The sequence below is a fragment of the Meleagris gallopavo genome, chromosome 1, assembly GCF_000146605.3.
Source record: "Meleagris gallopavo isolate NT-WF06-2002-E0010 breed Aviagen turkey brand Nicholas breeding stock chromosome 1, Turkey_5.1, whole genome shotgun sequence".
In the NCBI taxonomy this organism is placed as follows: Eukaryota; Metazoa; Chordata; class Aves; order Galliformes; family Phasianidae; genus Meleagris; species Meleagris gallopavo.
In genome coordinates, this window is record NC_015011.2 from 180,317,918 (window position 1) to 180,345,553 (window position 27,636).

Consider the following 27,636-nt stretch of genomic DNA (forward strand, 5'->3'; position numbering starts at 1 on the left):
GGAGGGAAGGTGGGATCAATGGCTTCTGCCTTTTGTTTTTACTTCCTTTAAGTGCTATGCTTGCAGGAGGTCATCTGTTCATCTGTCCACTGCCCTGTGTTGAGCTGAACTCAGATTTGGATTTGTTAACCCCTGCTTCTGACCCTGGGGACTCCACATTTCAAAGAGTATGAGTGAGCAGCTGGATTTTATTACACTTAGAAGAGCCAGTTTTAAAACCAAAAACGGCTTTCAACTTTCGCAGAATGGTGTGGACAGGGAGATCTTAGTCTTGCCTCCTGCTTTCCTCTTCATCCGTCTCCTGCTTTCAGTGCAGTGTTTAAAACCCACCTGAGCACTGCCCACCTAATGACCACAGCAGCTCTTTGTCCTGCTGAATGCTTTCTGTATACCTTACCTCATATTTATTTTGGCTTAAGATACAACCCAGTCGTCCAAACGTTTACTGCTGGATGTTCTCCCGCAGACATCTGCAGGAGAGCAGTGAGTCCAGCTGCTGGCCCCAGTGATCCAGGAGCAGCTGCTGCCCGTTTGGATACAAACCTTCCAGAAGAAGTTGTGTATCCTGTCCTGAACACAGTGTGTATTTTTTACTTACGTCCCTCCAAGATAAAAGGCAGCAAAGACGACCACCACTTAAGGACTAATTAGCTAGAAGCCTCCATCTCATTTGGCATAATCCAGATGTTATCCTGCTAATTTCAAAGTTGTTATTCAAGCGCAAAAATTGACACAGAGGAGTTGAGACTGGGTCTACATCACAGGCTTTTCTGAGGAGGCCGTCAATCAGGGTTTTGATGGGTGTGTGATCTTTGGCCAGCACAGCTGTGCTGACAAGAAGTCCCTAGCATAGATTTCTGCTAGTTATACTACAGAGTACCACTGCTTTTAGTGGTACTGCTGATGTGGGGGAGAAGCTCTCTTGCAAGTACCTCACTGTCAGTGCTGACCTCCCTTCATCAACCCCATTCACATCAGTCCCAGCTGTACTGGCTGCTTCCCAGGTAAGAACTGCCCCAGGTTGGCACACTCCTTTATTTCCCCATTTGGGAGATTCCTATTAGGAAGCTAGGACCACACTTGCTTTTTCTTTTTTACTATTGCAAGTTTTAGTCATTTGAATGCATTTTTTGAAATGTACATCTCGTTCTCAAGAAGGCTTTGATCTTAGCAATCTTTTCATCTATACATCAATCTGTTGTGTGAAAATGCTGGAACGTGCTTTTATTGTGGCATGGGATTTCTTCAGTTTTTGTTTTCATTTCTTTGTGTAGTTGAGAGAATTTTTCATCCCTGAGGATCTCCCTTTGGCTTGATCCTACATTAAAGTTGACCACACATGTGTCAGGCTGTAAGGGCCACTTTAGGCCATATCTTTCAATTTTCTTTGCAGGGATTTCCTGATATTAAATTAAGCCAATTCTTTTTCCTTCCTCACATTAAGATAAAGAAAGCATTTTGGCCAAGTCTGCACATTTTTGTGAGCAGACATAAGCACTCTCTGCCTGTCTCCACTAGGAAGGATGCTGGCATAAAACCCAGAGTCTTGTGGTTGCTACAGCATGAGGCAGAGTCTGGACTGACTTACCTGTTCTTCTCTGTGCTATTGGACTGAGCAATCAGGTGCTGCTGATTAAGGTAATTTAGCCAGTTCAGGCCATGGGCATTATGATACAGATCCATCTGCATTTGGCCATGTAGACTTAGCCTTAATCTTAGTTGCTTATGCTTGCTCTTCCTGTCTATGGCTGCCATAAGAAGGAAGTTTAGGCATCATGTCAAAATCCTAGAATCCTTAGAGTTGGAAGGGACCTTTTGAAGTCATCTTGTCCAACTCCTGTGCTGAGAACAGGGACATCCACATCTAGATCAGGTTGCCTGGGGCCTCATCCAGCCTCGCCTTGAAAGTTTCAAGGGGTGGGGCATCCATCACCTCTCTGGGCAACGTTTTCCAGTACCTCACACCCTCCCTGTAAAAGACTTTTTTCTTATATGTAACATAAATCTATGCTCTTGAAGCTTGAAACCATTTCCCCTTGTTCTGTCACAACAGACCTTGCTAAAGAGTCTGCCCCCTGTAGCTTCCCTTTAAATACTGAAAGGCCACTCTCAGGTCATCTTGGAACCTTCTCTTCTCCAGGCTGAACAGCCCCAGCTCTCTCAGCCTGTCCTCATAGGAGAGGTGTTCCACTCCTTGGAGCATTTTTATGGCCCTCCTCTGGACGTGCTCCAACAGCTCCATGTCTCTGCTGTAGAGAGGACTCCACATCTGGATGCAGTATTCCAGGTGATGCTGCACCAGTGCAGAGTAGAGGGGCAAGATCACCTCCCTAGCCCTGCTGGCTGTGTTTGCTTTTGATGGAGACCAGGGTAGGGTTGGCTTTCTGGACTGCGAGGGCACCGTGCTGGCTCATGTTCAGCTTGCCGTCTACCAGTACCCCCAAGTCTTTTTCGGTAGGGCTGTGCTCAATCCTTTCTTCATCTGGTTTATATTGGTAGTAGATGTTGCTTTGACCCAGGTGCAATACTTTGCACTTGGAGTTGTTGGATTTGTTATGCTTCTGTAGTTATAGATGTGCTTTCTGAAAATATCCACCTCCTTACACTGTGCAGTTCCAGTGAAAGCCCTTGTGTAAATACTGTTATATCTGTGCAAAGTAAGTTTCATCCCAAGGGAAGGTGGAAGAGGAGTTGTTCAGCAGACAGCAGAAAAAAGCTAACCTATACCTCCTATATAAAAATGTGACATTTTAAAGAGATTATTACCATTGAGCCAAATGTGTATCTCTGCCATTGTTGGACCCTCATTGATGACAATATTGATGTGATAAGACATCTTTCATCACTTTCCTTAGTGTAAGCAAGCAATTGCTCTACTTCATAGTTGATAGCATTGTGGTCGTAGTTGATCATTCTAACCTACCCCTTTGGTTATGCGTAACTGTGGGCAGAGAGTTTGGCCTGTAATTATGTATGAGTTGAGGAGAAGATTGGAGTATGCAAAGGAGCTGCCTGGTGTGCTGCTGGGGCACAGCCTGCTTGAGCTGCTTCTCCAATACAAGCATCCTCGCCTCAACGCTTCTGCATGGCCCAGTGGCATGCTCAGAGGTTGCAGGACTGAGCCACAGTCTCATATGCTTTGTGTTGACCTTTCGGAGGCTGAGACAGTACCTCAGGATCTTTGAATATTTCTTGTTCTTTATGTTGTTGACTTGTTGGAGATAGGGGTAGACTTCTCACTTTATGAAAATATTATCAATTTATTTTTCTACTGCTTTCATGTAGGTCCTACGAGAGACTAATAAATTGGCAGAAATGGAAGAACCACCTTTGCTGCCAGGAGAAACCATTAAAGACATGGGTAAGCAAAGAGTACATTTCTTCCTATTTGCTTGACCAAATAGAATATCCATAGAGCAAAATACTTTGGTGGTCTAAGACCAACAATAGCAAATTGCTGATGTCTTGAGACCGTGTAGGTTGTTTTAGCAAGACTGTATTTTGAAGGGTTCCTGGTGATCAGCATTAACAGTGTTTTATCTGTTGGTAAATAACCCAGCAGTCACATGAGTCTGTAAGGCCATGAGGATTTCAGAGTGCAGAGTGAGACTGAGCATATTAGACTTTCCCTTGGTAGCAGCTCTAGTACAACCTCTTTCATACCTGGTATCCACATTTGCACAAACAGTAGAGGAATTTAATGCCTTGAAGGAACCTGTTTATCAGTTATACACTTGCGGAAATCATAGAAACATGTGAGAACTAAGGTCAAACAACTGGACATTATATATATACATGTGTACATGTGCAGTGTAAGTAGAATTGATTAAGGCTGCGGGCTGACCTAATTGCAGCCTTTCAGCACCTAAAGAGACTTTACAAACAGGAGGGGAATCAACTCTTTGAAAGGGTTGATAACTGCAGGACAAGGGGAAATGGTTTTAAGTTGAGGGAGGGAAGATTTAGGTTGGATGTCAAGGGGAAGTTCTTTACAGAGAGAGTGGTGAGGTGCTGGAACAGGCTGCCCAGAGAGGTTGTGGATGCTTCGTCTCTTGAGGTGTTCAAGGCCGGGTTGGATGGGGCCCTGGGCAGCCTGGCTAGTATTAAATGTGGAGGTTGGTGGCCCTGCATGTGGCAGGGGGGTTGGAGCTTGATGATCCTTGAGGTCCCTTCCAACCCTGGCCATTCTGTGATTCTATAATTCTGTGATTCCTTAGGAAACCAAACTAATGTAAATGTGAGAGGTGGTGTGGCTTTTAAGTTGGCAAGACTAGTGTTTGAGATTATGCCGAAGATTCCTTACGTGGGAAACATTTTCCCTTTATTGGGAATTCTTGTTCTTTTTCAGACATGTGTGCACACTCACACACACTCCTCTTACTAGTAGTTTTTATTTTTAATTTGTTTAGAATATATAGAAACTGCTTTTTCAATAATGAGAACTATAGTGGAACAACCAGGCGGGGTGCTCTCACCCTTATTATGAGTTTCACAAGTCTGCTTTTAAGCTCTTGTCGATCTACTCTTTGGATAGAAGTGATTAATAATCATCAGTAATGATGGTTTAATTAGGGCTGAAGCATTTTGTGTTTAATAGCCCTTACAATAGAGGCATTTCATTTTATATAAATGAATAGTAAGGTTGCTAGCGTATATATTTTAAACCAAAAATTCTCTGCTCCTTATTTTGCTCCAGACTTGTCATTCTTCTTCCCTTATCCCTGGAACTTTCTAGCTGAGGCTCTGAAGGCAACAAGAGCTGGGTCTGGCTGCCTGCCCACTGTTGATTTTTAAAGATTCTTCTCAGTATCTGTATCTAGAGAGTCAACAATGCCTTTGTAGAAGCAGAGCTGACGTGAGGACGAGATGAGTGCCATAGAGTAAGGCAGTGTCCCTCCCTCCTTCCAGACTGAAACCTATGGGATAAGGGTGGATGATATTTGGGTCCCTGTGACACTTCAGCAACCTCCCACTGGTTTGTATTGTAGCTGTCACCTGACTGGGAGGTGAGCTTTCTTACTGCCTTCCTGCAGCCCTTGCAAAATGGATCCCTTAGGGTTTGTAGGCCTACGGTTATTAAGATGGGCTGGGGGTTTTGTTTTCTTTTCCAAATTTCATGGATCTGGCAGCTGTAGTCTGTGGGCCTCCTTCTGAAAGGATGTCTGTGTTTGAGGAATATTGCTACCAGTTGCTAATAGCATCGCCACAGTACAGCCAGCCCACTGTTCAGTGACAGAAGGTGTGACAGGTCACTGATGGGTGTTGCTGGGGGGGAACAACTCGAATGTTGGCGTTTTTAATTGATATAAAACAGAAGGGCAGTTAGAGGAGGTGTTTGCTGTGGAAAACCAGCAGCACCTCTTTCCTTTGCCGGCACAAGCGAGAAACGTTTGAGGCCTTTTACGAAGGGGACTGGTTTGAGTCACCGTCACTCAGGTTCAGAAATAATTGAATTGTTGCAGAGTAATTTGATCGCTGGGTAAGGTTTAACATCACTGGAAATTGGGTGCTATATGGATTTTTGGCTGCTGGAAGTCACTGCAGCTCTGCTGACTTCAGTCAGGGCCATTAGCAGGGACTGCATGTTGGGTCTGAGTCTGTGTGTAAGGGTGTGAAGGAGGACCTAAGCATCCTAAAAGCCATGTGCAGGAGAACTGTCTTCTCTTGGTCTCGATGGCACAAAACAGCTTGCTGGCAATCATTTGTTTTTGTGCAGATATTTGTCAGTTTCAATACTATGCATTTAGGCAGGCATTGTCTTTTCTCACACACGGTGTTCTCTGGTACTTTACTACTGATGAAACAGGAAGAGTAAATAGTTGGCTTTAAATACTGACTTTTTAATTGTGTTCTGTGCAAATGTGAGATTCCAGGTGATTGTACTTGCCTTTACTTTGATTTATGCCCAAACTTTTATCTTCTTGACAGAACTGAAACTTGCATGTTAGTTCTAGGCTAGCACACCCGATTAAGCTTGTTTTCATTTCATGGTCTGGAGAGAACACCCTGAGTATGTTTGTTATAATAATTTTACTCTTCTAAATTAACCATAAAATTCACTTTTTCTTTCTTTCTTTCTTTCTTTCTTTCTTTCTTTCTTTCTTTCTTTCTTTCTTTCTTTCTTTCTTTCTTTTCTTTTCTTTTCTTTTCTTTTCTTTCTTTCTTTCTTTCTCTCTCTCTCTCTTTCTTTCTCTCTCTCTCTCTCTCTTTCTCTCTTTCTTTCTTTCTTTCTTTCTTCTTTTTTTTTTAAGCTAAAGATGTTACTTACATCTGTCCCTTCACTGGAGCCATCAGAGGAACCCTTACTGTTACCAATTATAGACTGTACTTTAAAAGCATGGAACGGGTAAGCCTTTGTAACCATCTGCTTCTGTGGGCTGTTCAGTCTTGAGGACTTAGGTGTATTTTGGTTTGTGGTTTTTAGTGTACTTGTGTGTGAATGATAGCCGTATGTTTGGGAATACAGGCATAAGGGAACAGGAGCTGGGATTTTCCCCCCTCCCCTTTTTAAACTCACAAATTTCAACTGTCTACAGGACCCTCCTTTTGTCCTAGATGCATCTTTAGGTGTTATCAACAGAGTGGAGAAAATAGGAGGTGCTTCCAGTCGTGGTGAGAATTCCTATGGGCTGGAGATTGTATGCAAGGTAAACTTCTATGTTTTACAGTGGGAGAAAGGGAAAATATATTTTAAAAGATTTTCTTTATAATATTGTAAGAAGTTCTGGAAAACCTGTCAGTGTTATATAATGCACTTCAAAAATGTCTGATTCACTTGCAGGACTCTCTAGCTCCACTCATTACAGATGAGATCCAAACCTTTTTTAAGGCTTTGTGCTAGGTAATCTCTTTTCTTTTCATAGCGGAAACCTAAGTCTGTATCACAGTAGTACAATCCTTGAGTCTTTCACATTGCTTACCAGGACATCCCAAGAAGGCTCTACTCATTGTGCAGTATGAGATGCCTTCAAAGCAATTGCACTTCAAGAACAAAAAAGGGGTTCATGATTCTCTCAAGGTCATTATCTTGTGTCCACCTGCTGCTGTGCTTTGTGGTGAGGAACTGGAGAATAACCTGCAGTTCCCCTTCAGGCTATTCTTGCATTTCTTTCAAGGTAGTAAATTTTTAAAGTGTGCCTCTCAGGAGCTGTTGGAGTCATTGAAAGTGTAAACTGTAGTGGAAATGATTCGTTCACCTCCTAGTGTTTACTTATTGTAGACCCCAAAGCAGATAAAGGCAACATCTATTGTCCTAAAGTCCATATTCCTCTGTTCACCAAGGCACAACCTCTTTGCTTTTTTCAGTGGCAACTTGGGGAGAGCTAGATTCTGAACCTCGAAGGTCTTAAGATGCTACTTTCTGCTTGAGAGCAGATGGATGCATGAAGATGAGTCCCAAGCTGTGCTGGTCACTGCTGTGATTTTGAGGCACCAGGAAGCTAAGCAGACTCTCAAGCTATGGGCATGCTGAGTCACAAACAGTTGATCTAGTCTGTACCAAATCACCCAGCTGCTTCCTCAGCCTACTGTAGTCATAATCCTCCCTGGCTATCCTGGGGGTGCCTGAGCTGGCAGGCCAATTTGTTCCCTGTTTTGCTTTGGATTCTTTGTCCTCAGCCATGTTACCCATATGCAAACTTGCTTACACAGGGAGGTTTAGAAAGAACTGTATTATTTCCCTGGATGGGAAACTCAGGCACAGACTAAAAGATAGATTCCTTGGTACTACACAACATACATATATATTGCAGCCTATTTGGCCCAGGGAATGCACAGCAGTTTAGTACACGTAGAGCTTATGCATTATGAAATTTTGTGTGAGACCTGGCACTTCATCTCAGTCTTGTTAGACAGTCTTTGTCATTTTCCTTATTCTCTGACTTTCTGTACCATCTTCATGTACTTGACCTTGATGGTTCACTTCCTGCTGGTGGCTATTAAACTGTTTACTACAAATATTTGAGTTTGTAGGCTTGATGGAAAATCATGGCACTATAGAGATGCTTTATTTAGTTCCTGAATTTAATTTTGTAGATGAGTACGGAAAAGATGTCCTGGGTTACCCCTCTTTGTGGAAACTGCTGCCATGCAAAGTGGAGGAGTTCACAGTTTCACTCAGCCTTCCGAGTGCTTTGAGTTGCAAGTTTTAAAGGGAGCTGGCATTTGTTACTTTGCACTAGCAAAGTAGCTAGCTGGGCTTCAGCTTCCAACGTGCAGTAGCTCTATGGAGATGCTTTGTGAGGCAGTCCCTTCCAGTAGTGTTCTAGCTCAGCTCAGCTTGGGAGCACAGCAGGAGCTGTCTCACAAAATCCTGTCAATCTGAGATAGTTGTCCCTAAGTCTCTCCCCTAGACTTTTAGCAGGTAGGGAGCTTCATTTGGAGGCAAGGTACTGCCCATGCACACCTTTTACTCCCTTGTGCTTGTGGCAGGCTTTGTTGAAGGCTACAGCGGGCCATCAAACCAAACACAGAGCTGCTGTACAGCACTGATCGATGTGCAATACTAAATCAATACTGTAAAGAACATCATGATGTGACTTTGTTTTGAATGCTGACTTTTGGGGTTCATTTGGATGTTAAAATGGTTTAAAACCTACAGTTTGATTTCCTTTTTTTTGTTAGGACATTAGAAACTTAAGATTTGCTCATAAGCCTGAAGGGAGAACTAGACGATCCATATTTGAGAACTTAATGAAATATGCTTTCCCAGTTTCAAATAATCTTGTAAGTATGTTTGGTTTTATTTTGTTTTCTTCCTGTGTTGTTACCAAAAGGTGCAGAGTGGCAGTGAACCGTTCTGTTGAGTTGCAACTACCAGGTGGAATATTCAGCTGAAGTGTTTTATGTTGAACAAGATGAAATGCTGGTTTTAAACCTGCCTGAAGGTTAACTCAGTCAGAATTGTATAGAAAGCAGGAAAAGTCTACTACCATTGGGCTGGGTTACTTCATTAATGAAGAATAACTTTCTGATCATCCTCATGGATGTAAAATATTCCAAACACGGTGACATCCATCAGAGGTTTACAGCTGATGATGACCGCACCGCTTCCAAACCTGGAATGCAATTCATCTGTTCAGTCATTTTGTGACTCTGCAATTGTTGCTTCAAATACTGATTGATTCATACAATCACTGGATGGTTTAGATAGGAAGGGACCACGTCTGGATCCATCTGGTTCAACCTTCCTTTTCAAGCAGGGATACCCATGTTGCCTAGGTCATGATCATGGAAGGATCTAGTTTTTAATGTCTAAGAGTGTTCTTGCACAAATAGTGTTTTCTTTCTCTCTTACAACAGAGTTCTTTTGTCCATGAAGTACTAGGTGATAGACAAGAAAAACTGGGATACTGTGGTAGATATGCTGTTGAAGAAATGACCTCCTACAGATAACACGTTGATCTTTTTAACAAAACCTTAAAAGAAAAGTAATACAGTGGAAGGAAAAAAAAAAAGGAACCATCAAGGATTCTTATTTTAGATATTAAGCATCCTGGAAGTGGACACTGAATGGGCTCTTAATGGCACATTTTCTTTTTTTCAGCCACTTTTCGCATTCGAATACAAAGAAGTTTTTCCAGAAAATGGATGGAAGGTGTATGACCCTATTTGGGAGTACAGAAGACAAGTGAGTACTGTGTCATACCCGTCCTCATCCTCTCTGTTCTTCAGAAGTGAGGCTCTGTGCAGCAATATAATTACAGGTTGTATGAACAGAGAATGATCCTACTGACGAATGTCTGGCAGACCGTAATAGGACACTGTTCTCCATAGTGCAGTGATTGATGATGGCAGTTTTAGGGATAGTAGCATCCACTGATGAGAGATTATTCAGGCAGCAGAAAGATGACTTTAGGTTTTGGTAGAAAAAAAAACTATTGCTTTGTCATCAACTTGTGCTGGTGGTAAGGAACTGACGTTGGTATTTTGCACTTGCGGGCATCTCATTGTTGATTTTCATGCCTCTATTCTTGCTTCTATTAGTTTTAATTATTTTCAGCTTTCTCTAAGATATCTCAAACAAGAACTTGGGAGGAAACAAATCTAAGTGTAGAATGCCTTCATTTTTCTGGGGAGTCAGAGTAAAAAGCAGTCTGGAGAACAGACAGTTTTAATGTATCCAGAATAGACTGGTCAAAGGGTTTTAATGAGCACAAAGTGACAGGCTGTCAACTAGAAATACTAGGCTAAAAGTCTGAGTGCATCTCCTTAGGAAAAAAAAGATGGGGGATTTTTTTAATTTTGTATTTTTAATAACAAAATAGCTCTTTTCCTGCAGTGTTCAAATTGAGGAAACAACACAGTTTGGTGATGATTCTGTGCTGGATACAGTAAACTTTCGCTTCATCCAGATCTGTCAGGATAAAGTCAATTTTTCCTGTGTAAAATGATTACAAACATATAATTTAAAGCTTTGTTTGGATCTTTCCTGTAAAACAGAATAAGACAAGACCTATGTCCCAGTGTTGTTGTTCATCTGATTCCTGACATTTGAAATCCAAAGCAGGAATCCATTTTACTAGCTTTAGTCTTCTAAAATCTGGGCATGCTTACTAAATTGCTTATCTAGGCCTATCATTAACAGATGGGGAGAGAGAGCTTCACTGTTGGAGGTGATTTGTTCCCTTCTAAAATAGCTACCTAAGAAGATCACTCTCTTTTAGGCTGCTATTTGAAAATGAGATATCATACCCCCACTGTCTTCTCTGCAAAAGAAAAGTATATGTTTTGCAGTGAGGTACTACAATATAAAACCCCAAAAGAAACAAATTCTCATGTGATCAGGTTGACTTTGACTTGTTAGACCAGATATTTGCAATCAAAATAATCTGAATCAAAAAGCACAGCATTCATTCAGCTAAGCTGCAGATAAAAAAGACGAGGCACAAAGGATATTTGAACAAAATCTGGATAGAAGAAAATAATTTCAAGGTAAATTAATCCAGTTTCTCAATCTTGGTGAGCTGTTTTTAGAATGTAGGCTTTCTGTTCATATTACCTTTTATACTGTGACTCTCAGTACCTTAAATTTGCCATGGGCTTGGTTAAACAGTGGAAAGATACTGAGATTTACATGTAGGTGATTTTCAGCTTTTCTTGGCTTTTCTGCAGAGCAGATGAGACTCAGGGTCTTGGAGTGTTGAGGTAGCAGTATATTGTATTCGTATGTTGTGACATTGCTGCAACATGAGCTGCTTTTGTAATAACTTGCATTGCAACCATTTTCGAGTGGGCAAGAAAAGCTTAGCCTGACTGCTTTTCTGTCAAGAAACCAAACTGATGTCCAGATGCTAACACCATCAATAATTTGCTTACATTGATAACTGCGAAAATGAATCCAAATGAGTTTTGTTTGCAGCCATGGCCTGTCTGAGCTTTACACATGCTGGACCACCATCATTCCCATTCCAGATCACACAATCTGTCTGTCCCAACAGCTTATCTCCAAAAGTGACCAATGCCAGCTGCTGAAGAGGCAAACCATGCTGCAGTAGGCGTTTGTGTGGTAATCTGGCCAGGAGGAGACTTTCATCCCTTTCATTATAATTGATTTAAGTCCTGCAACATGAAGTTTTATGTCCCCTCCAAAACTTTAAGATATTTCAGTCTGTTTATTTAATTTTGGCATTTATAACTATGGATGCTCAATTTATCTGTGTGAATGTCTTAGCCTTCTTTTCTTTGTCCAGCCAGGTTCTGTTAAAGCAATAACTGCTGCAGCGGTAAATCAGGATTATGTCCTGAAATGGCAGCAGGGATTCGTTAACAGTGAAACAAAACTGGCATCATCTAATCAGATAATGGGATTACCTGTCTCTGAGTGTATGAATTATGATCAGAAATAGAAAAGCAGGACATGTGCACTTTCTGCAGGACCTTTTGGAATTGATTTAAAAACTAATACAGAAGAGCTGGCCTAGGGCAAAAGCAACCCAGTGAAACAGTCAGGCATTAACTTGGGGCATGTTGGGCAAAGCCACTCATTTCCCTGTGGGAACAGGAACACAGAGAGAGGGGAGCAGAGCAAAAGCAGAAGCCAACCACAAGGCATCCAGAAAAAAAACTTTTTGATGAGGCTCCATGGTAAGATCTATGTCTGCACTGGTAGACATGGCAAGGTCTGTGTGTGGTATAATTTTTTTTTCAGAAAAGTGTGTTGATATGATAGAGATTGTAGCAATTAGGGGCTTACTGAATGTCTTTCCTTACTTTGCTGCTAGTGTTCTTGGGAAAGATGGAAATATGTAACTTATTAAAAATCTGTGATTGTGTAAAACTATGGGGAGTAATAAACAACCTGTGGAGAACAAAAGGAACTTAGAGAGGTTTGGGATTTAGTCAGTAAATGGAATCACATGTGGCAAATGAAATTTAAAACTGAAATTGCTCCCTGATTTTTATTACACGCGGGCTGGCAGAGTATAAAACAGAATTGCAAAGTGAATAAGGCTCAGTTGAAACCAAAAGGCCTTGAGATGCCTTTGGAGTAACTTAAAGCTTTCATTTTCCTTAACAAGGTGGGGAGGATTTGGAAAATATTACAAGCGGTTGCGAAGCTGGAAACGTGTGATGTTCCCCTACAGAAGTCTTGCTTGTCTAATTCTATGCTCTGGTCTTAAGTACCACAGAGCCACAGTACAGGGCTGTGGTTGTTGCTTTCTGAAAAAGCATATAGCAATGAATAACTTAGAAGAGAAGCTGAAAGTACCAAGCATTAGTTCAAGCCAGAGTAGGAAAGGTAAAGCATAAGAACGGAGACTTGCAGGGGAACGTTGGGTACATTTAGGAGAGGATAATCACAGAATCACAGAACGGGCAGGGTTGGAAGGGTAATGAGAATTGAATCGTTAGATGTCCCATGGTTTAACTGCAATCCTGCTTATGTGAGGTATATCTCTATTGCAAAACGGATTGTCATTTCCTTGTGCTAAGGGACGACAGTGCGGGCTGAGCACACAGCTGAAGGGACCAGCTTGGCTCTGGCAGCTGTAGCCTGTGTTGGTGCAGGTATGTGCATGAGCTGAAATGTTCAGCTTCTTGGTATCTCCTGGCCCAAATCCATTTTGGGAGAGGAAGGGCTAGTAGGTAAATCTGGACCCTTCTTGCTGTGCCTGCTGCAGCTGCATGGGCTAAGCTCAGAATCAGTCTGCTAGGTCCAGTAGAGAGAGATGTCCTGCAAGGACCTGATGTTTTTTCCAATCAATGGAAGATCATCATGTGTTTAAATTTAAACATGCTTGTATGCTTCGCAAGGTGCTGATTTCAGTGCTGTGCTGGTTTGTCTTAGCAGTAGTAACTCGCAGATGTTGTGAAGTGAACCCCGTCTTCTCAACATATAGGTCAAGTGATAACTGAGCATGGGTGATAAAAGTAAAGCATGAATGACTAGCCAGAGGAAAATTGAGTTTTCTTTGTGCATGGAGATGACACAGTGACTGTGTCTGTATGGTTGGATGATGTGACCATAAGGAGTGTTCCTGAGCACTGCCTTCATTACAAGCTCCAGGCATGGCTTCAATCCTTCTTTTGAGTGAGTGTGTTTGAGCATTTTTCACCATGCATGAAGATGCTGTGCCAATAGACTGAAAATATAAACTTACTGGCTAGCACTAACTACTGGGCTGAGCATTAATTCTTACTCCAAAGAAGTCATCAGTGGAAACTTTCTTGGCCAGGCAGGTATATGTGAGAGAAGAAGGATCAGCCTGTCTGCACCCTTCTTGGTAGAGTCGCTGTTGCTTTCTTCCACCAGTAATGCCAACACCAACACACAGGATGATTGAGTTGTTCGCCTTCGAACAATGGCTGCCCACTAGACTCATGTTTTTTCTTTAGAATTTTACACCTTTTCATGGTGGTGTTATATCTCTTCAAACCATGAATTACCAGTGATCTCCATCTCAAAAGTCTCCTTCCCATATCTATAATTTTACATTTCTTATCTTTCTGTAGATTTTCTCACAGCACTTCCTCATAACTTTGCCAGTCTGAGCTACAGATGTGCACTGGACCCTGGGAGAGGTGACTTTGAGCCACGATGGAGCCGAGTTGAGAGGGGTTTGAAAGGCCAACCTGCCTTCTCCCAGATCATTATTGGGCACAGTTCAGAGGCTGCTGCAAGCCAAGGATCACCAGTAGACTTACAGCTTACCAGTAAACAGTGAAATGCATCTTACATGAGGAAATGCCAGGGTGCTTTATATTGTGTTTTTTTCTATTGATTCCAGCTGGAAAAATTGCAAATCTGAAGCAACATGAATAATTGCACCACATTGTAGCAAACGTTCTGGGAAGATGCAGGTTCAGCTCTCTTCCAGACTACTTTGCTTATTTCTGCTTGCTTCAAGTCCCTAGGGAAAGTCACAGTCTGAATCCAAAGCCCTCTTTGGGTGGTGCTCTGATTCAGGACATTCCCTGTGATTCAAAGGAAATGAAAACCTCAGTGACATGCACCCTCTTTTCTTTCTCTGGGGGTTGTCATGGATTTTCTTGGCCTGGGTTATTGCAGATTCAAGATTTCATTTGGCAGAAAAAGTGGCTGCAAGGCCTTGAGCTTTGGAGGTGCCAGTTCTAAGCAGTGTGCACTGAAGCCAGTCTTCCTGGTGCTGTGAAGATGCTTTACATTGCTTAATCTTGTCAGTGAGCTTCAGTAGCAGATACAGAATACATTGCAGCACAGTCACATACTCGTTAGGATAGGACTGAGAACAATTTTAGAATGGGACCAGGAGATCCCATCCTTCATATGTACAGCAGGTGGGCCTCTGAGCATGCTGTAGCCATCAGTAAGCTTGAGCTTGTGCATACACAGTCTGTTTGTAGTTTCTGCAACTTTGGTTTCAGACAGCACCAAAACCATCTTCCTCTGAGTTTTTTGTGTACTTGTGATCCTGATGGTTTTGCTAATTCCTTGTAGTAGCATTTCCTTCCCAGGGTGTGCCCAAGGACCAGAGGAGGTTCACAAGCTGGGTGTGACCAGTATTAAGCACAAGGTCTGTCTCCTCAGATTTCTAAGGGTGACCTGTTCTGACAGTGTGACTCACTGCTGTGATGGGGAACTGGATGCAGTCTGTGTGGGTCAGCCGTAATGAGTGCAGCTCATCTGACTTGTGTTAGATTTGTCATTTATTTCCTGTGGGAGCCATGGCAGGGGAAACCAGTCACCCACCACCTTCCTTGAAGTGAAATACAGTTTATAAGAACAAAAGCATATATTGTTTTAAAAGCTGATCTCTCTCTAAGACTGCCTAGCAGCCTGTCCATATGCAGAGAGGGCCTGCAGTAGATCTGTATTCTCACAGCCTTCTCCACTGATGCTCAGTGTCAGCACTCACCCTGCTGCAGCACGTGGCTGTTTAAATCTTTCCTTGCAGGCATTACAGTAGCAGCCACGCCATTTTGATCTGTTGCCTCTGCACATTGGCCAAACTAAGTCTACAGATTTTCAGGACCTTCACTCTTGTGCTTCAGCTGTGAGCTAGTGGTTACCGTTCTGGAAGGTGCTGAGTTGCTTCCTACCCAGGGCACGCAGCGTTCATGGTGTGCTTGTGTGTACTCCATGACCTCTCCTCCATCTTGCCTGATAGCTCTGCTTTCCATCCCCAGTTGCCACTCAGCCTATTTGAGCTAAGTGCTGCCAGAGGAGTGAGGGCTGACAGTCACTGATGATGCCTTGCTCCTTGCTCACCTGTGAGCACCATCATGGAAGCAGAAGAGATGATAAAGAAGCTCTAGGGGACCACCTCATCTCTTGCTTCATCTGCAGCCTCTACAGTTCATTAATCCTGGACAAACCAGCCTGCAGTCCTCTAATTTTCTTTTGTATTTAGTGACCTGAGCAAAATGTCTGCCCATTCAGAAAGAGGCGTGAAATGCAAGTTACCAAGATAATGCAATCCTGGGGTCTAATGCCCTTCGTTAACCAAAGTTGCCTTGGATTTCAGGTCTTGAATTTAACTGTGGTGAAGCCTCAGAGCAACTTGTTTGCTAACCTGCTGTTGTTTCCTCTTAAGGGAATTCCCAACGAAAGCTGGAGGCTGAGCAAGATTAATGAGCGCTATGAACTGTGTGATACATACCCTGCCATTCTAGCTGTGCCCGTAAACATTCCTGATGAAGAATTAAAGAGAGTGGCATCTTTCAGATCAAGAGGACGAATACCAGTGAGTGTGACAAAAGAAGCCACTTTGATGTGGTTTTGTTACATACCTTTGGGCCATAAATAATGCTAAGATCAGGTTGAATGGATTCCAGGGAGCAAATAAATGGTCAATGGATAATAAAAGTGACAGCAACATGTCTGAGGAGTTAGAAAACAGCATTGTCTGCTGGAACTACTGTTGTGAAAGAGATGTAGACTAAACGAAAAGGAGAAGATAAGATGCTTAGCACAACCCAGACTGAATCTCAGTTCAGTTCCTGGGACACACAGTAGCCCTGTTTGGTTGTTTACTGTTGTCTGGCCTACTCTGACACTCGAGACAGAAGAATACTTAACAGTACTCTTAGTGAAAATGTTTATTGTATCAAATTAAGACAGAAGACAGCAATATGATGGCTATTGCAGCAGCAACTGAAAATGTACTTTTACCTCTCATGCTTACAGAAAATTAAATCTATTCCAAGAGTTCTTAACTTTGACATGCTGTAACATAAGGTAAGACATAGCCCAGTGGCTGCAGACTGTGAAGGTGTTTTTGTGACTCACACAACAGTGAGATTTAATCCTATTCAATCACCTCTTGTTTGTTTCAACTTAGGCAGTGTAACCAGAATGAATAAGTGCAGAATGAATAAATACAGTACATTTGGTTCATTCGATCATGATTTAATAAAATCCAGCCTTTTGGAACCAGGCAGTGTATGGGAAGTTCCCAGAACAAGACATTATAGGTAAAGCACTCATTTAATGAATCCTTATTGTCCCTCATTTATTTTTCATTTGTTTCTGAAGGTATTGTCATGGATTCACCCAGAAAGTCAAGCAACAATTACTCGCTGTAGCCAGCCAATGGTGGGAGTAAGTGGCAAGCGAAGCAAAGAAGATGAAAAGTACCTTCAAGCCATCATGGATTCTAATGCTCAATCCCATAAAATCTTCATATTCGATGCACGGCCTAGTGTGAATGCTGTAGCCAATAAGGTCAGCTTTTTTGTTTCCTTTGACAAGAGTTGTGAATCCAGTCATCTAGAACACACATCCCACCAACATTTCAATTTATTCCTGAGAATCACGAAGGGGTTTCCACTGAAAATACATACAGAGTGATCTGATTAACTAGTCAGACTTCTGCACCTGCGCTAGTATCAGTAGATATCATAGAATCATAATCATAGAATCATAGAATGGCCTGGATTGAAAAGGACCACAAAGATCACCTAGTTTCAACCCCCTGCTATGTGCAGGGTCACCAACCACCAGACCAGGCTGCCCAGAGCCACATCCAGCCTGGCCTTGAATGCCTCCAGGGATGGGGCATCCACAGCCTCCTTGGGCAACCTGTTCCAGTGCGTCACCACCCTCTGAGTGAAAAACTTCCTTCTCATATCTAACCTAAACCTCCCCTGCCTCAGTTTAAAACCATTCCCCCTTAATGCATAACTTGAAATGAGATTAAAAGGGAGAATTCAAGGCCAAAAGATGAACAGGATACTGATTTCAGTAGCATATGACAGAGAGACTCTAGCATGCTGGATTTGATACATCACCATTTTTCAAACCGTGTGATTGGAAATCTGCTTCCTCTGAGAGTATCAGAACTCCTGTCCCTGTTAAACTTGGTGGGAGCAGGGAATGCTCATCTCTTCTGAAAATAAGGCATTGTGATCTTTAATTTCAGAATATTACCTCGTGTTCTCTAATGTGCAGGAATATCACTGTGTTATTCGTGCTGTTGTGTCTCATGCCATCACTCTAAGCCAGGTTGTAATGGTAGAACTACTTTGCTGCACTAAAACTGATTTTTTTTAATCTGTCTTTTCCACTACTTAAGAAAGGCAATTAGTGTGTGGGATATACTCCTCTATAATAGTATGGTAAATTTGTAAATGACAGAATAGCGAATCTAATGAGCAAGCAGCTTGAATGGGGATAAATGATAATTACTGAGAAAAAGAAAGCTTGTAATGTGATATTATTCAGTGAAAATTACAGCATTCATTACTGTTGCAGGAAAGAGACACAAAATGTGTCCATGTATATATTTGTTCTCAATTGTAAGATAAATCCAGTGCTTTAGATAGCATAGACACTGTGCTATTTTGTCAGCTCATATTTGCTCATACAAACTATTGGAATAAAATATCAAATATGCTTTCACTTAGTGATTTTAATGCTTTTTTGCTTTTTTTTTTTTCTTCAGGCTAAAGGAGGAGGCTATGAGAGTGAGGATGCCTATCAGAATGCAGAATTAGTGTTCCTGGACATTCACAACATTCATGTAATGAGAGAGTCACTGAGAAAACTGAAAGAAATTGTGTATCCCAATATTGAAGAGACTCACTGGCTGTCTAATTTAGAATCAACTCATTGGCTAGAGCATATCAAGGTATGCATGTCTGCATCCACTGGATGTAACTGAGTTTGTACCACTCTGTCTATTGGGAAATGCCACTAGAGCTAACTCCAGTGACAGATCCTCAAATAATAAGAAATTTAATTATTTAAGATTAAAATTTAATAATTTCCAATTTAAAACCAACAAAAATACAGTGTCTGGGGATGGGGAATTTAAAAGAGATGGCAAAGAGTACCAGAGGGGGAGTAACAAAACACTGAAAGATGTTGTTTTGGAAGCAAACTGTATTTCTGGGTAACATGTAACCAAGAAAGCACTCCTGAGAACATAGGAATCTGTTTCCAACCTCTCAGCTCTGGGATCCTTGCCATCCAGGTGTTGCTGCTTGGCCCAGACCAGCAGGTGTTGGGTGTTGATGCCTTCTCAGCCTTTCGGGAATTGGAGCAGAATCAAAATGAATGGGGCAGAATGCTTCAGCTTGTACAAATGTTCATCTTCAAACTAAGCTTTCTGTCCTAAAAAATGTACAGATTACATTGTCTGTCAGTTAATACAGAAAGAACTTGTTCTGCTTCTCAAGCAATTGGAAGGCAGCAGCCATTTTGAGATTCAAAATGCTCCTGAGCTGAAATCCTGACCTGTCCAAGGATGGCTGAGCTTAATGCGGGGTTTTTTTTACAGTGGTGCCTGCATTATGGTTTAGATGTGAACACATTTTTTGTAACGGTGACACCAATTTGCTGCCCTAGTTATAAAGAAGTTGGAACTGATTTACCATTCTCCTTGAGGCACATAGAGCCCTTGGTTTGTCCTATGCTGTCAGTAGCTGTTTGTCATGCATAGTTTCTGTTCCAAAGACATTTTTGTAACTTTTTTTTTTCTTGTCCCAGCTCATTCTTGCTGGAGCCCTGCGGATCGCCGACAAGGTGGAATCAGGGAAGACATCTGTGGTTGTGCACTGCAGTGATGGCTGGGACCGGACAGCCCAGCTCACCTCTCTCTCTCTGCTGATGTTAGATGGCTACTACCGAACTATCAGGGGCTTTGAAGTGCTAGTGGAGAAGGAGTGGCTGAGCTTCGGACACAGATTTCAGCTGGTGAGTTATGAGCCCTTGGAAAGCTCGTAACACAGAAAGTTTTTGTATACCTTGAAGGGATTTTCAAAGGAGTTTAGCCTTTTCTGTGCAAAGTCTCCTTGCTGAACTGGCAGAAGAAAGGCGAATGCTACTGCTCCTGTTTTCTGTCTATAATGGCTGTCATGTCTTAACCTCTTTGGAGACAGCCTTGCTTAGATTGGAGGAACAGGTAGTATTTACCTTCTCAGCTCCCGTGCTCAGTCTTAAACTAGCAGTGTGCTCTGGGTTCAGTATAAGCTGGGAACTGGCAAAGAGTGGGGTATTTTGTTTGTGTTTTCAGTTCAGTCCATTTTTTTAGGCTGCCTGGACATTGTCAACAAATACCTTAGTACTGGAGAGGTTGGGGAATTTTGCAGTGGCCTTGAGCTCGAGTTTTCTTTGGGCACATTTTGCTTTTGGAGAATCTTTCAATGTTTAGGCAAAAGAACAGCAGTTTGAGATTGTGGATGTGTGCAGAGGGGCAGCTTTGTGAGCCTGTGACTTGGCTGTTTGTTATGATTTGTACTGGGGGATACAGTAGTGTCCATTTGATCTTTGCTTCAGTAGTGTCCATTTGGTCTTTGTTCCTATGGTGTTTTGATTGTAGCTGTTCTCTTGCGGTTGTTTAGTTTGGCAAAGGGTAGAACAAGGTTTGTTTACAGCAGATGCAGTGATGGTAATTTGTGTAGTCAAATGCTGTTCCCCACCTCTGAAGAAGGTGGTATAACTAAGGCACTGTGTAATTAAGGTTCTGCTTCAGCAAAACCATTACCTGGTGTATGCACTATGAGGATTTTTACTTCCCTGTCTGTACAAAGGAGATAATGGTACTGATTTCCTCTGCTGAGAGGACAACAGTGTTACAAGAAGAGGTAACTCCTTTACCTCCATGCTCTTGTTCAGTCATTGTACAGAGCTTAGAGCTCGTGGGTAATGTATACCACTAATGTACTGTATAGTAGTTAGGAATCATGCCTCGCATTCCTATCCAGGGCCACACAGCGTGGTTGGGGTTGGAGGCCTACTTCTGGGATACTTTCTTAATTGCATCTCTTGAGGTGGCAGGAGATGGGCTGAGTTAGTGTTTGTACAGCACTTGGAAGCTGTGAGGTGTTGTGTGACGGTTATCACCACATGCTGTGTCTGTAGGTAGTGTTTAGATCCAGCAAACTCTACTACTGAAGTAGCCAGGACGACAGCTGCAACTGAAGCAAAAAGCATTCTAATTTTTTTTCCTCTGAACTTTAGCTATTAGCTGAAATCAGTGCCAGCGTAGCATCTGGAGCCTCTACTCAAACAACTCGTTTTAATTTAACATGAAAATATCATCATAAAAAAATGTCACTTCAAAGACTAAGGGAGTAGCTATCCTTTACTGCTTTACCCACTAATACGGACGAAGCAAAATCAACATTCATTTGAACCTGTTTAGATCTGTTGGTGCAGTCTTGCGTGACTGAGATGAGCCCCCGGCAGCTTCCCCATGAAACTCTGTGCATCTCATGTTCTTTGCTGTGCTCTATTCCAGAGAGTTGGCCATGGAGATAAGAATCATGCAGATGCAGATCGCTCTCCTGTCTTCCTCCAGTTCATCGATTGTGTCTGGCAAATGACAAGACAGGTAAATTGCTGAGCAGCATGTCTGCAAGACCACTGTACCACAATGTGGCACAGGGTCCTGCCCCAGGACCTAAACAGGCTCTCCTTCTTGGGCTTCTACTTTTGTTTTGTTGGACTCTGACAAGTGTCTTGACTGTCTCACTTTAGCAGGGAGCCTGAATGCACAGCTGTGCAGGAAGGCCGTGGTGTAGTCTTGTGTCAGATTAGCTAGCCAGTAGGCACTGCTTACATGGATGCTGCTATGGTAAATGTGAGCTTGTGAGAAGCATGTCACCCTGAAAAAGAAAGATAGTGTCTTCATATTTAGTGGAGTAGAGACAGACACCTAAGCCACCCTTAACTAGCCTACTGGATCTTCAGAAACATGAGTAACCTGAGCTACTAATTTAAGTTTCTGGCATTGTGGATGCAGACATTTGCTCACACTGATCCCATAAACAACCCTGCAGGGAATTTGCTCTAAAGTGACTTTTTCTGAAAACTGATGCATTGCTCCTCATTGATACTTGAGTTATGGAGCCAGGAACTGCTCCTCAGTTTAGAAGAGATCCCCAATGGCTAGTGGAGGTTTTCCCCACAGCTATGTGGGACCTGGGATTTCTTAATGTCTGTGAGCTCTGTACTGTATTTTAAAGTCAGTGTTAGCAGTGGTCAGGCAGTTCACTGAAAAAGATAGGCTCATCATGAACTATGATGGATGAAATGGGGAAAAAGAATCCACAATATATGAAGCTGTACTGTATCCAAGCAGAGAAAGGGGGAGAGTTTACCGCCCTCTAAAATCACTTCTATTTTGCTGTCCTTGGCATCCTGATGGTGAGGTGAGAACTGCAGCCAGTCCAGTCGAAGAAAAGTGTTTTCCAAGGGAGGAAGGCCTCCTGCTGTCCTCTCCATCTTTGCAGTTTGCTGCACATACTCCTTTTGCCCTTTTGTGGAGCTCCAGTTCTTCTCCCTGTCATGGATCTGTCTGTATTTGTACATCAGCAGCAACCACAGCCCCTATCTGTATACCTCCATTCATCCCACTGATCTGTGTTGCCCCTCTGCTGTGCCCTCTGCAAAGCACTCTGTTGGGCACACACATTATTCCCATTTGGCCCCAGGGGATTTCCATTCCTTCATGTTTTATTTCACATATGCTCCAGCCTTTTGTTTGCAGTGTGTTTGACTGGTCTGTCACTGGGGGCAGGCACAGCAGAGCAAGCTTCAACTTGAAGCAGCACTGAATGTGTGTAAACACAGCGGTCAGACCTTTCATGCCTCGGGCTTTTGCTCAGAATACCTCTCTGCACGTGTAAAGCAGCTTTCCAAGAGAGAAACTCTTGCTCCTGGGAGGAGCAGTTACGACCCCAAATATCCAGCCAACTCCAGAACAGGGGCAAATGCTGTCTTAGAATTGAGAGGCAAGCAAGCTCCTTACCACTGTGGGAGAAAGTTTATTTGTGACTGCTGTTGTAAAATCCCAACCCATTTTCTGGTTCTGCCTGAAGTTTCCTACAGCATTTGAGTTCAACGAGTACTTCCTGATAACCATCCTGGACCACCTGTACAGCTGTTTATTTGGGACGTTCCTGTGCAGCAGTGAGCAACAGAGAGTAAAGGAGGTAAGAGCTTCTCTCTGAGGTAAAGACATGATACTGTGATTGCTTTAGCTGACCAGATGGTGCTAGAGAAATTGCAGCTGGTTGTAGGTACTGCCAAGCCTCTATCTTAACAGCTGGGACACTCGGGGTCTTTTCCACTTTGTGTCAGCTGCTCTCTGTGGGGATGTTACATTTCAGAACACTACCCTTTTGCATACACTCCTTCTTTTCAGTGAGTCCTTCGGCTACTTTCTGGTGGCTCAGCAGCTCCTGCTGTTTTCAAAATAGTTGGAAATGCAATTTTTCTTTGCCCTTTGGTTTAATATAAACTTATCTCTGGAAGCTGGTACCTTTTTCCCTTCCCTTTTAAACCTAAAGGAAACTAATGAGCACATTGTCATTCTACACACATGGGTTACAAAAAGTAACAGGTCTCAGTGTGTGTTGTTGCTGTGCTTGCATTTTTCTGGGAGAGGACAGCAGAGAGAGTGGTGAGGTGCTGGAACAGGCTGCCCAGAGAGGTTGTGGATGCTTCGTCTCTTGAGGTGTTCAAGGCCAGATTGGATGGGGCCCTGGGCAGCCTGATCTAGTATTAAATGGGGAGGTTGGTGGCCCTGCCTGTGGCAGGGGAGTTGGAGCTTGATGATCCTTGAGATCCCTTCCAACCCTGGCCATCCTGTGATTCTGTGAAAGGACGTGGCTCTAGGCCCTTCCATCAGCCAGCTCTGCCCTGCACTCTGATATAGGATTGTTTGAGATTGGTTCCAGTTGCGTGTGTATAGCTGTGTGCCTTCAGATCCATTCAGCACTACCCTGCTCAGCAGCAACTGAAGTCAGACAGAGTGACACTCATTCTCTCTCCTCCCTAACAATGAAGGATGTTCACTGAAACATTGCAGCCTAACATCCCAGAGGACAGCGTTGTGTGCTGTCAAACACTGGTTAAAAAATAAAATAAGAAACAATTGCTGTAATACAGAGTGATAGCATTATACTGAAATCAGTCCCTGTTTTTTGAGTCCACAGTGGCTGAATTTCCAGAAAAGAAAACCTCCATGCTCTTTCCATTTTGCTGGGACTATTCATGAGCCTAATTACTTCACTACATCAGGACTTCAGTCACATGGATTTTCCTTTTTTCTTCCTCCCCCCCCAACCCATTACTTGCTCCAGCAAGTCCTCCGGGACCACTTTAAAGAGGTGAAGTGTAACCAAAGCACCGAGAGTTCATATCCCAGTTCTGAGCTGTGTCCCCTTGTGCCGATGGCGACTTCGGGGCCATGCTGAGAGCACAGGGAGTTTCCATGCCAGGGTGTGTGTGTGCCTGCCTGCCTGCATCCATGTGCTTCGATTCCAATAACCACATCAAAAGAAGAATTCTTTTTAAGCTACAAGAAGGCAACCAGATCTGTATTAATGACAGGCATATGTAATGCTGTTTAAGTACTCATAAATGCTAGCATGGGAAATAAAGCCTCCTCCAACCCTTCCCTTACAGAGCCTTCCAAAAAAGACCGTGTCACTTTGGTCTTACATTAACAGCCAGCTGGAGGACTTCACTAACCCCTTGTATGTGAGCTACTCCAACCACGTCCTGTACCCTGTGGCCAGCATGCGGCACCTGGAGCTGTGGGTCGGCTACTACATCCGCTGGAACCCCAGGATGAAGCCGCAGGTACAGGCTTGTTGCAGTCCCTTCCACGGATCCTGCCTTTCTTTCCTTCTGTGCTAGTATTAATACTGTCATTGTGGAACTCAGGGCCTTTAAAGCACAAGGAATAATGATCAGTCTTAAGCTGCCAGTGCTTAAATCTAAAAACAAAAGCCGGAGTTAATGCACAAGCAAATGAGAAGAGCGGCAAGTACAGATGGTGGTTAGCTGGAGATCGCCACCTTGTGAAACTTGCAGGAGCTGAAGCTGCTCCACAGTTTGTAAAATTTCATGAGTAGCAGGAAGACCATCATCTGAAGAGTTTCTTCTTCAGAAAAGAACCTGAGAACCTAAAACGTCTTTGGGTGCAGGGCTCTGGGTCTGAGCTCAGGGGCTGCAAGTAGATTTCAGCCATTAGGAACCTGCCGCTTACTTCGGTTGCCTAAGGCCCAGGGGTGCAACCCTTGTTTATGGCCTTGAAATTTTACTGCAGGGGAACTGGCTTGCCCAAGGCAGGTGTCTGAGACAAGCGGCCTGAATGTGGCCCTACATGCTTCAATCGCTTTTATGTAGGAAGGGATAGAAATTCTCAGACAGTCTAACTGTAGTTAGCAGTGTTTTGCAGATCTGGAGCATTAGACACAGGAACCCAATAAATGCTTCTCACACAGTTGAACTGACTGTGTGAAAATATTTAGAAAAACATATACTTTTCCCCGGAGTTCTGAAATTATGCCCAGACTGAGGTGCCAAGGCTGGCATCTCCCACAAACGGCAGAGATTAGAGCTCTGTCACCTACCAAGATACACATTAGGTTTTGTTTAGCCACCGTTACCCTACACGTGTTGGGTAAAGTAGAAGTGCAAGATCGGTGGCACCATGATGCGGTTCAGGCTTGCACGCTTGCCTTGCAGCCCTCAGCTCCAGCTTTTCTTGCAGGAGCCTGTCCACAACCGCTACAAGGAGCTTCTTGCCAAGCGGGCTGAGCTGCAGAAGAAAGTGGAGGAGCTGCAGAGAGAAATCACCAACCGTTCCACCTCGTCCTCAGAGAGAGCTGGCTCTCCTGCGCAGTGCGTCACTCCTGTACAGACAGTGGTATGAGCTGGACTTGTTTGCAGAGTACCTTCCCAGGACCATCAGGACCGCTTTCCTGGGACTCTCTGGATTTCCTTTGTAGTGTCTGGGGGATGCCAACCTATTTATTTATTTCTCTCCAGGGTAATTTATTAGTACTGTATCACTAACAGAAGCTTAAGCAAAAACAAACATAGCCCCCTATGCAATTAACCTTCTCAGTGGCTAGATGATAACACAAGCCAATTGCACTTGCCACTTAAGAGAAACCTAGAGCTCTTTCCTTGTTCACTTACATGTTGGAAATCACTTTGCTTTATAAAAGGGACTGTGTGCTAGAGCGAAGTACTATATAGGAAAAACGTTGCCTTGGGAGTTTGAAAAGGCCCCCCTTTGCTAAAAGAACTATAGAATCTCACCGTGTGAAGTCATGCAACTGCAGTATTAACAGATGCTTAGGAGTGTGAGAATGTTTGCCAGCAGACCAAGGGAGGTAGCGCTAGAATCCAAAACGTATCACTGTTCTCACTTTCACTGGATTTTGGGAAGCCATGTAAAATGATGCCTTACATAAGAAGGGCATCTTCTATCACTATACCACATGGTGGTAGAGGAGCAACTTACATGACTTAACTTTATAGGACAATGTTTACTTCCATCTCTGCAACTCTAGATTTTTACTTATGGTTTACAGTGAGTGTGCCAGGATGTAAATTAAGCACCTTTATTTCTGAGGGAGGGAGCAGAGCATGGCTCCCCCTGGGCTTCCTGCATCTCTTCTGTTCTCCAGTGCCTCATCCACATCAGGAGGAAGGTAGTGGAATGCCAAGGGGTGCATGTGAGCTGCTGGGATCCGTCATTTCATTTTGCTTGGGTAAGCACTACTTGTGATTTTAATGCTTCTGTGCAGGACTGTAGCAGTGTTTTTAAGGTATTTCAGCTTTCTGCTAACTAATGGAAGCAGCTGTAACAACCAAAGAAGCCTTTCTGCCTGCGTCACAACTGATACTTAATATTTCAGTAGACTAAAAAGCATAGTGGTTTCTGAACCCTAGCTTTTAAGTCTTTTTTTTCCTCATAGCATACTTCAAGAATTAGGGTCATCTGACTAAACATAAATTCAATTTTAATACAAACTTTTATTGTAGATTTTATTGTAGAAGTAGATGAACATTCAGTGAAATCATGACTGCTGCACTGCTTGTCAAACAAGTAAGCGAGAGGCTGTAGGTGGCAGGGCTTCCAGTGAAGTTGTGTATCTGCAAGGAGCTTTGCTCCAGGCTGCTTATCTCTGCACTGAGATCATGGCTTGGTCTGAGTTCCAGCATTGTTTTTGTACAATAGGAGCCATACTGTGGGCAGCTGCTTAATATACATATCATGCTTTTTCTCTCAGCCTTTCTCCCAAGACAGATAAATATTTCTTTGAGAGGATATAAGAGTGGACTAATTTACCCATAATTCTTTCAGAATCCTCCCATTCCTTCAGAGGGAGGAATTATTTTCAGCTGCAGTCTATTTGTATGATTAACAGGCTGTAGATCATTGCTGCACTTGTTACATGGGAGCCTGATAGTTCATATCTCATCAGTGCAAAGAATCCACTCAAAATAGCTTCTGAAAGACTTAAATTTGCTTTAAGGTTGAAGGGCAGAGTTACTGTTAAGTACAATCATTGTATAAGATGGGTCATAATATTATTCTACATTAGCAAACTGACCACGTGTGTATATTTTGTTTTTTTGAATTAAGACCGGTTGGTTTAACACTAATAAAAAATGATGAATGGATGAAGTGTTTCCTGTGCTCATGTTTTCTACTGTGTGGTTATCAAAACCAAAGCAATTGTACACACATAATAAAACAGCACTGAATTTTGGATTTGACATGCTAATCTTATTCATTTCTACTTGTGCAGACTGACTTGCAAGATGCTCTTGTTTGAGCTCTGAAATTCAGAATGATAGGAAAGTAGATTACCTTTGGACAACTATATCTGTACAGGATGACAAATAGTATTTAGCTGCACAGTATTACAAAAATACTTTTACAGTGAAAAATAACCAATTTCTGC

The 27,636-nt window shown here is 42.8% G+C and overlaps 1 protein-coding gene across 4 annotated transcripts in view; it reads left to right on the forward strand.

The window, feature by feature from the left end:
* Window positions 1-27,352, forward strand: part of MTMR2 (myotubularin related protein 2) — a 43,632-nt gene extending 16,280 nt beyond the window's left edge. For 3 of the 4 annotated variants that reach the window (XM_010729114.3, XM_003203502.4, XM_010729113.3), the window contains 13 exons: window positions 3,286-3,361; window positions 6,252-6,346; window positions 6,537-6,647; window positions 8,623-8,724; window positions 9,545-9,628; window positions 16,014-16,163; window positions 16,955-17,143; window positions 18,363-18,548; window positions 19,409-19,615; window positions 21,162-21,254; window positions 22,744-22,857; window positions 24,335-24,511; window positions 25,428-27,352. In XM_010729114.3, the coding sequence (XP_010727416.1) occupies window positions 3,316-3,361; window positions 6,252-6,346; window positions 6,537-6,647; window positions 8,623-8,724; window positions 9,545-9,628; window positions 16,014-16,163; window positions 16,955-17,143; window positions 18,363-18,548; window positions 19,409-19,615; window positions 21,162-21,254; window positions 22,744-22,857; window positions 24,335-24,511; window positions 25,428-25,589 (1,716 nt within the window). In that variant the 5' untranslated portion in view covers window positions 3,286-3,315 and the 3' untranslated portion in view covers window positions 25,590-27,352. Of the gene's footprint in view, window positions 1-3,285; window positions 3,362-6,251; window positions 6,347-6,536; window positions 6,648-8,622; window positions 8,725-9,544; window positions 9,629-16,013; window positions 16,164-16,954; window positions 17,144-18,362; window positions 18,549-19,408; window positions 19,616-21,161; window positions 21,255-22,743; window positions 22,858-24,334; window positions 24,512-25,427 lie in introns of those variants that run through there. The other variant, XM_010729112.3, reaches the window with a different exon arrangement.
* The last annotated feature ends 284 nt before the right edge of the window (window positions 27,353-27,636 follow it).